At 59.5% G+C, this 13,900-nt stretch overlaps 4 protein-coding genes across 4 annotated transcripts; all 4 read right to left on the reverse strand.

The window, feature by feature from the left end:
* Positions 1 to 409: 409 nt before the first annotated feature.
* LINJ_25_0190 (putative cysteine peptidase, Clan CA, family C12) lies at positions 410 to 1,111 on the reverse strand (the record flags this gene model as incomplete). The annotated part of the gene is made up of 1 exon (XM_001466015.1): positions 410 to 1,111. One exon carries the CDS (start codon positions 1,109 to 1,111, stop codon positions 410 to 412), a length of 702 nt encoding a protein of 233 aa, XP_001466052.1.
* Positions 1,112 to 2,184: 1,073 nt separating this feature from the next.
* LINJ_25_0200 (conserved hypothetical protein) lies at positions 2,185 to 6,315 on the reverse strand (the record flags this gene model as incomplete). The annotated part of the gene is made up of 1 exon (XM_001466016.1): positions 2,185 to 6,315. One exon carries the CDS (start codon positions 6,313 to 6,315, stop codon positions 2,185 to 2,187), a length of 4,131 nt encoding a protein of 1,376 aa, XP_001466053.1.
* A 2,234-nt stretch (positions 6,316 to 8,549) lies between these two features.
* On the reverse strand, positions 8,550 to 9,461 carry LINJ_25_0210 (putative mitochondrial carrier protein; the record flags this gene model as incomplete). The annotated part of the gene is made up of 1 exon (XM_001466017.1): positions 8,550 to 9,461. One exon carries the CDS (start codon positions 9,459 to 9,461, stop codon positions 8,550 to 8,552), a length of 912 nt encoding a protein of 303 aa, XP_001466054.1.
* A 2,213-nt stretch (positions 9,462 to 11,674) lies between these two features.
* LINJ_25_0220 (conserved hypothetical protein) lies at positions 11,675 to 13,816 on the reverse strand (the record flags this gene model as incomplete). The annotated part of the gene is made up of 1 exon (XM_001466018.1): positions 11,675 to 13,816. The coding sequence occupies one exon, from the start codon at positions 13,814 to 13,816 to the stop codon at positions 11,675 to 11,677; it is 2,142 nt and encodes a 713-aa protein (XP_001466055.1).
* Between the last annotated feature and the right edge of the window lie 84 nt (positions 13,817 to 13,900).

A 13,900-nucleotide genomic window follows, 5' to 3' on the forward strand; every position in this document is an offset into this window, starting at 1 on the left:
CTGCGCGAGGGCCGGGGGTGGGATGCCTTCCAGCCACGCGGACACTCTGCCCATCATGTGGATGGTGCACACGTGTTCACTGTCGCAGGTCGCTCCGGCGCCGCGTCACCCCGGGCCGGCGCACCGACATCAGCAGCCATGCATCGCCCTCCACGCCCCACGTCGCGTGTGCTTGGCCCTGCCACCACCACCGGTGGTTGCGCACTTCGCAGGGAGAAATGCGGGGCGGCTTGCTTGGCTTCCTCCCACGCAGAGATGGTGGAGAATACTTGGGCCGGGTGAAGCCACGCGCTGAGCTGGTCACCACCTCACCCCCTCCTCATCGGCCCGCCGTCATCAAGGCGTGCGGGGAGCGCGAGACTGAGGAGAATACAGAGGGTCAATAAGGTGGTAATGCGCGGCTGGCCTATCACTTGTTCACGAGTGCGGTGATGCCAAACTCGTAGGAGCTGGGGTTGAGCTCTACGCGTTCCTGTATCGCGGCGGCTGCAGCGGTGAGGAAAGACCTGTTGTCGGTGCAGGTACCGTGCAAGATCGGGTTCTCTTTTCGCCCATCCAGCTCAACGCAGCGTCCGCCTACGGGGATGAAGCAGACAAAGTGAAGGTCGATGTCCGCGTCGATGTGTTGGTTGGCGGTCGCGCCCTCCTGCGCAGCAGCGGCGTGAGCGCTGGCGAGACTCGTGTCTTCCGCAATAAGTTTTCCGATGATCTGGGGATCTTCCGACGTTTCTGCCGCCTTCGCCCACGGGCCGTCGAGGATGCTGCCGGCGGCGATCTCACCGAGCTTATCGCGGTTGTTCATAAGAGCATGCGCGATGGCGATGGTTCCGCACGCGTTCGGGACGAGCTGGTGTGTGAAGAAGAAAGGGTGTGATTTGCGAAGCGCCGCAACTTCCGCTGTCTGTGCAGCCTGCTGCTCCGCTAGGCGTCTATCCGTGGCCTCGCACATGGGGTACACGAGGAGCACGGCATGCACCGGCGAAGGCACCATTTCAAGTAGATCGTCCGACACACCGTACACGTCCACAAACTGCACCTTCGCTTCTGTGAGACCCAAGGTGCTGATGTAGCGGTTCATCACCTGCGGATTGCTCTCCAGTGGGAACCACATAGTGAGGCCACGGCAGGAAACAAGTAGAGGCAACACAAATGACAACCGGCAGAAAACGGAGAGGCGAACAACCGAATGGGAAGTGGACGACAAGGGGGCCGGTGGGATCCACGGCGAGATGGCGCTGTCACGGTGGAAGTTGTGAGCGGGAGGGCACCTCGTGAAAGGCGAAAACACTGAAAGGCTTCTTGTGTGGTGGAGAGTGGTGGTGGACGAGAGAAGCGCAGCGGCGTGTAAAGGGGGGATTGGCGAGAGGTGAAAAGGGGTGCAGAAAGGGCAGCAGAGGGAGAGAACGCATCCGGTTGCGTCTGTGAAGAAGAGTGTGCCCGAAAGTGCATCTTCGTTGAATGCCACACAAAGAGGGCTTCAGAGAGGAAAAGCGCCAGAGGCGACATCACCGGGCTCAACGTGCGTATCATGATCGGATTTGCCCAGAGAGCCAGCTGAGCTGATCGGCACTTATCGCATGGGGAGAGCTCGTGCTAGCGTGGATGTCCGCGACGGCAGGCTGCTCATCTTCCTGCACAGTATCCGTTGTTGCGCGGTCTCAAAACGAGATCACCGAGAGAGGAGAGAGAGAAAGGAGAGAAGACGAAGGGGATAAGGGGAAAGCACCGATGGAATGCGACACTTCGGCCATGCTCACGCATGCGCATCGACGAGATGTGACCCATGTTCTTTGTTTTTTTTTCTAAAATCGTCCACGGTAGATAAGCATCCAGTGAGAGAGAGAGAGCATATGCGCGCCTGTGTAAGGAATGCAAACACAAAGGAGAGGACACTCCTGCTCGCCAGCGCAACGCGTCAAAACGTAACAAAAGAAACGAAGGAAAAAAATAAACAGAACACGGTGCAGATGCACCGAATACACGCGAAAGAAGACGTGCATCGCGCACAGTGGTACACCAGTTCCTTCCATCTGGAAGTGCTCCTCTTCACACCACCCTTTTTGGCCTTCTCACTCTGTCCGACTGTATGTACATCTGTTGTTCACGAAGTGGTCGACGTTGCTTCCCGTCGCGCAACCCGTGCCTCAATCCACCATCACCTCTGCAGATATTCCATTTTCCCTTCTAGAGAAGCGCCTTCAACTCCGGCTCGGCCTCACGGTTCACCTTGCTAATGTCAATGGTTGTCCCACAAATCGGGCACGTGAGCGTCTCGCTCAGCCGCGTCATCAAGGCCGAATACGTGGCAGGGAAGCCGCAGCAAGGGGTCGCGGTGTAGTCGTTCTTTACGATGTGCTTGCCCGTCACAATGCAGAAAGGGATCGTGTTCTTGCAGGCGCCACAGTCCAGTTCCGTCTCGGCAACAGGCGCGTCACAGTAGGGGCAGGGTAGCATCGGTTCAACTGGGTCGACAGCGTCGTCCTTGCTATGGCGGCGCACGATGCCCTCGACCTTCTTGCGCGACTTCTCCGTCATCTCCGTCCGGTACTTCTCGTTCTGAATGAGGAAGCAGGCGTACTCGAAGGCGGACTTCTTGAAGTTCGACTTGATGCACTGCAGCACGGTAGTGGTGACAATGGTGGCGATGTGCTTCGGGAACTTCTGTATGTTGCGTGACACGCGCAGCAGCATGCGGCACGCCGTGTCTTCATTCTTCATGATCTTGAGCAAGTCCTTGACGATTATGTAGGAGTGCAGCAGCATCAGCGCGCGGCGTAGGTCGTTCGGCACACGCATGTTCTTCTGCTGAAGAATGCTGTAGGCCTCCACGAGGGTCTTGTGCGCGCTCTTGTAGTTGCCCATCTCCTGCTCCTTTGCCGCAATGATGACAGACGTCTTCGCCGCCTTCTCGTAGCTGCCCATGGCTAAGTAGAGCTTGAAGATGTACGATGGATCCTTTGGCTCGCCGTCTGTCTCGCCCATGAGGTAGTCGATGAACTTGTTCGTCAGGCTGTCGCTGTGCGCCTTGCCTACTACCTCCACCGCCTTCTCGATATCCTCGGGCTGCCCTGACTCGAGATACTTCTTGAGCGCCTTGGCGTAGTTGCCACTAATGTGGTAGTACATGCCAGCCTGTCCGGCCTTGCCCTCATTGTCGTAGTACTCCGCGATCATTGTGAAGTCTGCCTGGTTCGCGAGCGGGGCGACGCCGTCCTTCAGCTGCACCTGGTTCAGCAAGGCACTCTCGAAGTGGAACATGCAGTCATGCGCCTTTGCCAGCTCGAAGGCCTCGTCCAACGACTTGGCCAGGACGAGAAACTCAACCGCCATGCCATACTCGTTCTGCAACTTGCACTTCTTGGCAACGAGGGCGGCCGCGTTGGCGGAGCGTGTCTGTCGTACAATAATGTAGGCGCCATGAAGGTCGTTCAGCTTCTCTAGCCTCAGCCGCACCGCGTTGTCCCAATCCTCGGCCTGCAGGTAGGCCTTTTCGGCCTCTGCGAAAGCCCCCTCCGCCTCCTTGCCGTGGGCGTAGATGCCGATGATGTTGCGCGACTTGATGAGAGGCAGCAGACGCGCCGCCGCCTTCAGATTCTTGCAGCGCTCAATGTAGATCGTTGCCGCCCGCTCAAGGTCGCCGGCCTTCTCGTAGAGCTGCGCCGCCTCCTCGTGCTTCTGGTTGTCCTCGCAAAGCTTGGCGCACTCCTTCACAAACGACATCTCCGCCGACTCCTTCGCGATCTTCATGGCGTCGGCAATGTTGCCGGTGCGAATCTGGCAGCGGGCCGCACCCTGCCGGCACTGCTCGTTATGCCGCTCCACCTCTTGCACAGTCACCGACAGCTCCGTGCTCGCTTGGCCCGTCGGCAGCTGGCGGTGACCTTGCTGAAACATCTCTAGCGCCTTCGCGTACACGCCGCGGTATTCGAGCTGCTGTGCGTACTCGCGCGAGATGACGGGCACTTCTTCCGGCGCCAGCTGCGCTGCCAGGGTGAGGGCGCGCTCCCACTGCATCATGTCGCGCCGCATCTCCAATGCGCAGAGCGGCTGCGAGGAGCGAAGAAAGAAGTTCTGCGCGTCCTTCATGTACCCCATGATCATCGACACGTGGCCGAGCAGCAGGTTCTTCTCGTGGATGTGACGGATCTTCTCCAGACACAGCACCAGGCTGGGCTGCGATAGCTGCCGATAGACGCGGATTGCAAGCTCCACATCCAGCATGTGCAGCGCTTTCACAGCCAAGTCCTCTGCTTCCTGCGGCGTGGAAATGTTGTTCGACGACCACCGCAGCCGATTCAGCGAGAAGTTATTGTAGAATGCCTCGGCGTTGGGGGTTCTCAAAAAGATGTTGGTGTGCGTCTGCAGCGGCACCGTGTCCAGCGTCCCGTTCGGCGTCTGGCACACAACCGTGCCACGAAAGAGTGTGATGGGGGTGTAGCCCGGTGGCAGCGGCGTGTACAGGTTGTCATTGGTGCTGTCCTTCACCAGCACCGACTCACAGGTCGCGCCGTGGCGGCTGTGCGGCGTATTCACAAAGGTCACGCATTTCTGGCTGTCGTGCGTGATGAACACCGTCGCTTCCGCCTGGTCCCACAGCACCGTCTTCTGGTCCGGCTCAAAGCCCTCCGCCTTGTTGGCGACCTCCGTCACGAGATTGAGGTTGAAGAGGCCGTTGCTCTCGTCCACGTAGGCGATGCGCGTGCAGGCAGGATTCGGAAAGGCGCGCTTAAGGCCCGTGTTGCATGTAAACGTTGCAACCTGCTGGAGGTTGTGCAGCGCGTAGACGCTCACGCGGTTCGTCGTGGCGTAGAGGAAAAACGCCTCGGACAGGCCGATGGACACAAGGCGAGTGTCGCCGCTCTGTGGGAAGTACACCGGCGCAGCGGCCTGTGGGGTGTCGCGGATCGGGCTCAACTGCACTCGTCCATCGTACACAACTGCCGCCAGCTGCGAGTTCACTTTCAGATCGGTGACCGTTGACGGGTAATCCACCGTCCGCAGGAGCCCCGAGTGCGCCTGCTGCGACGCCTCTGCCACATTCTCGGCCGGGTCCGCCATGGGGTAGGGGAGGCTATTGGGGATGAAGTACTCGTAGTAGGATACCTGGTTGTTCGCGCCCACGCCGAGCATCGCCATGCCAGCTGAAATGAAGGTCGGGTCACTGTTCACGGGTACCGTGCAGACCATGCGGTTGTCCTGCAAGTTTTTCACCCCAATCGTGCGGGTGGAGATGAAGGAGAAGACGAGCGTGCCAAAGGAGGCGCTGACGTTCAACACTTTCAGCGTGAACACGGTAACATTGCCCTGGTCCGTGCCGAGGAGAAGCTGCTGACCATCTCTCGACCACGTGAGCAAGTCTGGTACGCCCTTGTCCGACTCAAACGCTGCCTCGTCGCCGGTGGCAGCGATACCGTCATCGTTGATGCGCAGCAGCCGCACACGGTTGTCAGCGGCCGCCGCCACGAGACCGCTGCCTTCGCCGAAGTTCACCATGTGCACGGCGCTCTTCGCCAGGCTCACGGAGCTACGCAGCCGCACCTCACTGCCGGCCAGGTCCAGCAGACCCACCGCACCACTCTTGAACCCTACCACGAACTCGCCGTTGATGCCGGCAGTCAGGGATGTAATGAGGCCCAGCCCGGTGTTGAATTGGCCGACTGACGTTGAGAACGACCGAAGGTTGACAACCAGTACCGCGTTGCCGAGGTTCACGGCGGCGAGGCTCAAGCGCTTCGGAGAGCTGGCCGTCCCCGAAACACACAGAGACTGCGGTGCAGAAGGTAACGGAATCGTTTTCAGCATGCTGCCCTCTGCGTCAGAGATGGACAAACTGCGGTCTGCTGAGATAATCAACAGACGACTGTCCGGCGCGGGAGTCCACACACCGGAGAGAAGCTGCTGCGTGTGCGTGCCCACCACCGGCACAAGTCGCAGCGTCCTCCGGTTGTACACTACAAACTGACCGCTCTTCGCGCCGATAGCGAACTGCGGCTGGGAATGAGACCAGCAGATGAAGCGCAGGTCGCTCATCTTTGTGTCTATGGTGTCAGTGTGGCGTGTGCGATGCGTGTACAGGTGCACATCAGAGGAGCTCCCAGTGATGATGGCGAGTGTGTCACTGCCGCACTCCCACGCCATGTCCACGACACCCGGCATGGGGAACTGATGCTCCACCTTGCCCAGCTTGTTCAGGATGAGTACACGGCCCTTCGAGCCAGTCACCGCAATCAGCGGCGCAGACGGGTGCAGCGCCTGCACGACATGTCCACGACCCACGTCTGCGTTGGAGATGACGAACTGCTGCGTGAGGCCCATTGCGTGATAAGCGACGAAAACTCCGCAGACGAAGAAGCGGCAGCAACGAAGCGATCAGAGACACAACTTTTCAGGCGTGCACAGGCACACACATGCAGGCGACTCACTATCAGAGAGGAGCCAAAATACTATACGCTGTGGTGTTCAAGGGCGCGTGTCTCTCAGTGCGTGGTGACAGTCCCGCACTCTCGTCGGGTTCTCTCGCGACTCTCCGGCACACGCGGCGAGAGAGAGCACCGGTGCGGAGGGTTCAGCGGATGGCCTTTCGCGCTGCTTTGCGACGTTAATCGTCGTTTGGGTGTCCTAAGTACCCTCTAGGGCCCCTTGCACAGAGATCCACACGCAGACGCGCGGTGGGCAACAACCACACAAAAAAAAACGAGAGGAGAGCGGCTTTTGGGAAGGAGGGGAGGAGCCTAAACTAGCCCAGCCTGACAAGTGGAGATACGGTGTACACCTCCCTGGACGCGGCCCCGCAGCTAACAGGGATATAAAACTGAGCGGTAGCGTGTAACGTGGGCGCGTGTGAGTGTGTGCCGGGCCGTCAGACGGGGGACGGGGGGGAGGAGAGTAGGCGCAGGGAGCAAAAACGACTGTGAAGCGTATCGACATGCTGTAAGTCATGCATACAGATTAGTAGAGACGTGCAGAGCCTCGCACCCTGCATCTGGTGCCCTGCCTTCCTTCAACTCACTTGGGGAAGTAAGCCTGAGTACACCCTGACATGTAGACCACCTCCACCCCTCTCCCGCAGGAACACACACAGAGGAGATGTCCTGCCTCTCCGTGGTCCACACTACCGTGACTGCAATCCGTTTCACGGATTGTACGAGAGAGGGAGAGAGAGGGGTAGCAAGAGACGACACCCAACCACGACGATCACCGCCCCTTATCTGTGTGACGAGGCGCCTCGCTGCGTGCCACTTTTTTTTTCCAGCGCCTGTAGTTTGTTTCATTATCCGCAAGAGAAGCCACTGTGTAAGAAGCGTTCAGGTACGCATGCACGCACGAGGAAGGAGAGAGGGCGAGTCGAGAACGCGAGAGAAGAAGCAAAACAAAAAGAGCAAGGATAAAAGAAAAGAAAGCGAGCGACGCAGAAAGCGTCGCACCAACGCGCCTGATGCCTGCGTCATCACCAGAGATGGCGCTCAACCAAGAGGAAACCTTCAACTTGAGCTACAAGAGAATCATAACTCTCAACAGCGGCTATCAGCACGGCTGCTCACCGCCCACGCACAATCCAACATCCCCACATCAACTAGCGCAGAGCATCCTCATGCCCAAAGCACACAAACACTTATGAGTACGTTTCTTGTACATCACGCACATGAGGACGCGCGACACAAGCTACAACGCCACACTGCACCCCATCCCGCACGGTCCGTCAGAGCCCCCCTCCCCCCTCCACATTACCTGGTGCGGTGCAGCAGCACACACGCGCCACGCCAAACGCGCCGACCAAGCCATCCGAGAGCACGGCCTACGCCTCAAACTCCACCCACACCCGCATACCAGCAGGCTGCGCGAGGGCCGGGGGTGGGATGCCTTCCAGCCACGCGGACACTCTGCCCATCATGTGGATGGTGCACACGTGTTCACTGTCGCAGGTCGCTCCGGCGCCGCGTCACCCCGGGCCGGCGCACCGACATCAGCAGCCATGCATCGCCCTCCACGCCCCACGTCGCGTGTGCTTGGCCCTGCCACCACCACCGGTGGTTGCGCACTTCGCAGGGAGAAATGCGGGGCGGCTTGCTTGGCTTCCTCCCACGCAGAGATGGTGGAGAATACTTGGGCCGGGTGAAGCCACGCGCTGAGCTGGTCACCACCTCACCCCCTCCTCATCGGCCCGCCGTCATCAAGGCGTGCGGGGAGCGCGAGACAGGAAACGAGAAGCATCTCACCGAGCGTAAACAAAAAAAAAGGAATGCTAACTGCCGCAGAGCGTGCGAAGGGCGCCGAAGGCAATTCTGTTGGGGCGAGTGTAGGACCGACCGCAACAGAGGGGAAACTAGACAAGCGAGGTACGCAGCACACAGCTGAAAGCGTTGATAGTAGCGGAATTACTGTGAAAGAGACAACGTTTGTGTTGCCAGCCCCATTCTCCCACCTTCCATTCCTGCAAACAAATACATGTATATTTCTTCCAACCTCTTCCTTCCCATTTCGGTATCCTCGTCTACGAGCGAAACGCAGCCGGCAATCGTCACCGCAGACAAGGATGTTACCAAGCAGCACTACGCCATCTTCTTGTGGGTGACCTTCGTCGAATGCTCCCAGAGAGCGTTCACCCGCTCATAAACGGCAATCAGAATGGCGTTGCCAGGAAAGGCCCGCACCGCCGTGACGCTGTAGCCGCGGAAAAGACCGCGCATGCCCTCCGTCTTGTACAGCCGCGTGCACGCCTGACGGAAATTCAGCTTCAGATAGTCTGCTTTCATCGTCTGCTGCTTCGTCTTCACGGCATCGACAGGGTACGTGGAGGTCCAGAAGGCGACACCGGCGCACCCACCGCCGAGGAAGTGCACCCACGCCGGCGCCTCGTGAAACCTCTGCCCCTCCGACAAGAAGGGCCGGATAACAGACTGGAAGACTAAAAAGTAAAGACCACAGCCGACGGCCTCGCGCACCATCATTGCTATGTGCCCACGGAAGAGGCCGCGGATGCCGCGCCGCCTGTAAGTGGCAGCGGCGCAGTCGAGAGAGTTTTTGTAAATGCGTTCTTCAAGGGGAAGGGTGTTCTGGATTTGCATTTTGCACTTGATGAGCTCCGCCGGGGTGAGCACCTGCGAAACGACAATGCCGCCGGTGGCGCCGGCCACCGACACCGCCAGGTACGGCTCCTGGTTGCACGGACCACAGTAGCCATAGGTAACTTTCTGAAACCCTTCGATAGCCGAGCGGTACGAGACAAACAAAATGGCATTCTCGCACGCCGCGCCGATCACCGGGGCGGGCAGTCCGCGGAAGAAGCCGTTCACAACCCCCTCCTCTTTCGCAATGGCACGGATACACTGCAGGACGCCACCGTAGCGCTTTCCATCGTCCTGCAAGCGCACCTTGATGGTGTCCATCGGGTACTCTACCACCGTCGCACTCGCCCCGCCCAGCGAGCCGGCTAGCATTTCGCGGGCGTCATCGGCGTTCATTCGCAAAGGGAAAGGACAAAAAAATAAGAAGATAAAGTACACAACGACGGGCCACTGGAACACGCGCAGCCACAGCGTCGCCGAGACGCACGCCGATGCCGACACAAAGGCGTGCAGAGAGAGAGAGGAGAGGAGGAGGAGAGACAACAACACGAGGCAAACGATAGTAAACACAAGGTGGCCCGCACAAGCGATGGAAAGGGGAACTGACAGAGCGGGAGGTCGAAGATGGAGGGGGTGGAAGGGACGGGCAGGGAGGGTCCAGCTAAGGTTTGATAATACTTAATAAGACGGGAGGGAGGAGGACAAAGAAAGGAGAGCCAAGAGAAAGGAAGGCGAGGCAGCGAGGAGACGATGATGGCCGTGTGCCTCCTCGCGCGTTGGTGAACCTTTTATTGGCGGCACGCGAGTCGTGTGTATGTGTGAATGCGTGTGTGTGAGTGTGTGCCCACTAAAGAGTGTGCAGGCTTGACTGCAGGTTGCTGTACGTTGTCTGAATGGCCGACACACGTACGAAGAGACGTGTACACCCATGCACACGCACAGAGAGAGCGAGAGACCAATAACGAGGTCACAAGGAAAAAGGGGGACCTCCAGGTGGCGCTCGGCACAGAGACGGTGCGGCACCGCTTACACGGCACACCAGTGCGTGTGCCGTGTGCTTAAGAAGAGAAAAAAAAACGAGAAAACAAGAGTCTTAGTAGCTTAGGAAATGCGTGGTGTGTGGTGTCTCGAGCAGCAGGAGACGGGAGGGGTGTGGGGGGACAGTTAGGGCGAACAATACCCGAACAGAAGGAAAAAAACAAGCAACCCTCAACGAGAGGAGGGACAACAGTCGCTGACGGCAGAGACAGACGCAGACACAGCCACTCAGGCGCAAGTATCTTAACCTACGAAGCAGACGGTTGTGTGTTGCGCATACGAACGCAGTGTACGCGTGGTGAGACAAGTGGAGCACAAGCGATGCCACTGCTGTGCTTGTTTATTTCTCTGCCCTTCTGGGACCTGTGCGCGGGCGCGTGGACCTCTGTGTGAATGATAGCGTTGCCTGCTGTGGCGGCACACAAAACAGAGAAGAGTAGGAGAACGTCCACTCACGCGCTCTGCCTATCACTGATACGCCGTAAAGCAGCCGCCGCACATGAAGGCGAGACGCGAGGAGGAGGGGAAGGCGGGATGTGCGTGCGCTGCAATAGACAGGTCACACTCGAGACGCACACGAATGCATACGCACACAATAGAACGGCGAAACGACCGAACCAGAACACAAAGAAAAGGAAGACAATCTGTGATTAAGCGAGTGCGCCCGTATGCGCGCCAGGGGTGTGTGTGTGAGCGTGTGAGCGGTGCGAATCGAGCGACCGTGAGGGTGTGCACAGGTACACGCCAAAGACCAGAGAAGTGGGCAGGGCAACAACAAAAAGGCAAACTCAGCAAGACACGCTGCGTTGGCGTTGGTTTGTTGCGTGTATCGCAGGCTCACCACGGTGGCGTCAGCGGTCACGGCCATGAGTGGGTGGACCCGAGAACGAAAAACAGGAAAGACGGAGGAGAAGGCGGAGAGATGACGCGCTGAAGAATCGTCAGACAGAGGATGCGCAGACGCATGTGCGCACCTGCTGACCGGTGTGAATGCGAAGGGAGAGGAAGGCACGTGCACCGGTCACAAGTGACGAGGGCAACACAGCGAAGGCCCGGGTTGAGGAAAGCAGAGGGCTGCAGGCACCGGAGGAGCACCAAGTGGCCCTCACTCCGCCACACACGTACACACACCGCTAGAAGGGGCCGATGTAGTCCTATCCTCCTCTGCCTCGACCCCATCGGCTCGACTCGGCTCCCCACGGTGTCCATCAAAGGAGTATCACACATCTCTCGATGGGCCGGAGGGATCTACAGGTGCAATACGTTTTCCGTGTCTGGATGTGCATATTTTGGTTACGGAACGGTGGCCGTCCACCAATGTGATAGTAGGACTCCATGCACAGGCACAAACGAGCAGGCGGTTGCACACGCATAAACATGCCGTCTCCCCGCCGATAGCGCACACGCACACACCAACTGCACGACTTACAATGTCCTGCATCGACAGGGATACGAAGACAGACCTCACACACACACACACAACCGGTGCGCCAAGGAGCAGGAGAAGAGCGAGTGAGGGCACGCGGTTGGGGGGGAGGGAGGAGGGAGACGAGCAGTGTCCCGCGTCGCATTCAGTTCGGACGTGGGCGAGGGAAGTTGCGCCCTTGGTAGCCGCCACCACCACCCCGCCCAGGGCCGCCACCGTGACCATGACGATTGCGACTGCTGTTGCCGTTCCCGCCGCCGTGACCTTGGTGGTGACCCGATTGTGTGCGAGCCGTCTTTGTGAACTCCGCGTACATCTCCGTCTGCGTTTGTGTGCCGTCGGTTTGCAGCACTCGCTGAAGCACCATCGGCGGTGCCGTCCGCATGCGATGCTGCAGCCGCTTCGTGTCCCGCTCGAAGCCGGCTGTGAAGAGTGACTCGGCCACATCCACCGGTGGCGCAAAGGTGAACGCGGGTGCCTCGTCGTCGGAGAACTCGTCTTCATCGTCGCTGGGTAAATCCTCGTCGTCCACCTCACTCTCGCACAGCAAGAACCCCGGGTACTCGTTCTGCAGGCTAATGCGCGGGTCCGCCGGCCGCGGGGGAGGGTTGAAGGGAGGTGCCACCTTGTCTGTGAAGCGGTGGCACATGTCAATCACGTCGCCCATCTCGATCCACGCAATGGGAAGCCGGTGAATGTTCTCGCCGAATATGCGAAACAGGTTGCCCACCGACACATCCACCGCCTTCACCTCCGCGTCCGCGACCTCCTCCACACCCTTCTTGGCCAGCCAGCAGTCTCGCACAACCCTCATCGCCTTCATGATTGGTGCAAACTGCCGCGTCGAGCCGAGGCGGAAGCGCCTCACTGCCGCCGCACGCTCGAGGCAGTCGGCGAGTGCATCGAGGTCTCCGTCGTCGCACGCCTCCCGCAGCGACAGCACACGCTTCGCCGCGTGCGCCAGCTCTGCAATGGGGCCACGCCCCTCCGCGTCGTCCTGCAGACCCAGCGCAATCTGGGCCGTGATGCACTGGCGACAGTTGTAGTGACGCGCGAAGTTGCGGCCGCGCACCACCTTTGAGCACGCCGGGCACTGTAGTGACCTCCACGTCGCCTCATCAGCATTCTTGTCGTTCGTCAGACGCACAATCCACTGGCCGCCCTCGTTTACCAGACGGAAAGTGGGGGAGTGGATCAGCAAGAACTCGCGCACGTTGCCGAACTCCGCGACCGCCTCCCTGTTCGCCAGCGTTGAGATGCGACTCACAAGCACATCCAGCTCTACCGCGCCACCGCACGCCGCGACAGCATCCCGAATGAAGCGCACACCGAGAGGAAAGTTGCCGCGCTTCACGCCATGTTCGTCGCGCGGAAACTCCAACGGCATCTGAATGTCCGAGAAATCCGGGTACGACCCGTCGGCCCCTTCCGCGCTGCTGCCGAATGTGCTCGTACCCGCGTGCGTGCCGGTCGCGGCGCTGGCAGTGTCCTGGCGCACGCGCTTCAGCATTTCGTGCTCCTGCTTGCGGTCCTGCTCCTCGCGGCTGCGCTCCATCATCTCACGCAGGCGCTTGCGACGCGCCTCCTGGTAGTTCTCCATGTAGCCCTCTGGTAGTGCCTGCATGAAGCCCCGCGGTGCGTTTGCGTCGGGCCGCATCTCCGGCACGACAATCTCGACGGGGCGGGATGGCGCATAGCTGCTCGACACGCTCATCGCCATTTGGCTGTCCACCGTCTTCACCTGCAGTGAGTGTTTGTGCTCAGCGGAGCGCTCAACAGCGATGGCCTTAGTCGTAAAAGCCCCATTGGTGCGGAGGGCCTTGGAATGCACTGTGAGAGCGGTGCTGCCACGCAGCTTACGCTGCGCATGCTGTTTGTTGCTTTCCTTGGCCGGACCGCTCGCCTTCGCGTCTTCGCCGAGCTGTAGCAGGATGAGGGACACCATTGTTTGCCCAAAAGTGACCGACAGCGAGCTCTTCAAGAGGGTCGCGAAGTCTTGCCACTCGTCCGAGGTGCGCGTAGGCGCGTAGTGAGTGCACAAGTGGATCAGCATCGGGCGCAGCGCGTCACCAAAAAGTGTGTGCTGCTTTGCCAGCCGGTCCACGAGAAACCACAGCATCAGCCGCTGGGCCCCAGCCGAGGTGGACAGCGTGTTTTCCAGTGCATCGAGCAGCTCATTCACGTTGCCGAGGTGCGCCTCGCACTGCCTAGCGATAGCGGTGACCTGTGCGTGTGTAGTGGTGTCTGAGATGCCGGCGATGGCGTCGCACGCCCCCGAGAGGGACATGGTGCGGGGGGATATGCAAAGGAAGCAAAGAAGTAAGCCGCTCCTGTGTTGACTCGCAAACGCACGCGTCCTTGGTGGGGGTGA

This window comes from Leishmania infantum, chromosome 25, assembly GCF_000002875.2.
Source record: "Leishmania infantum JPCM5 genome chromosome 25".
NCBI classification, from domain to species: Eukaryota; Euglenozoa; class Kinetoplastea; order Trypanosomatida; family Trypanosomatidae; genus Leishmania; species Leishmania infantum.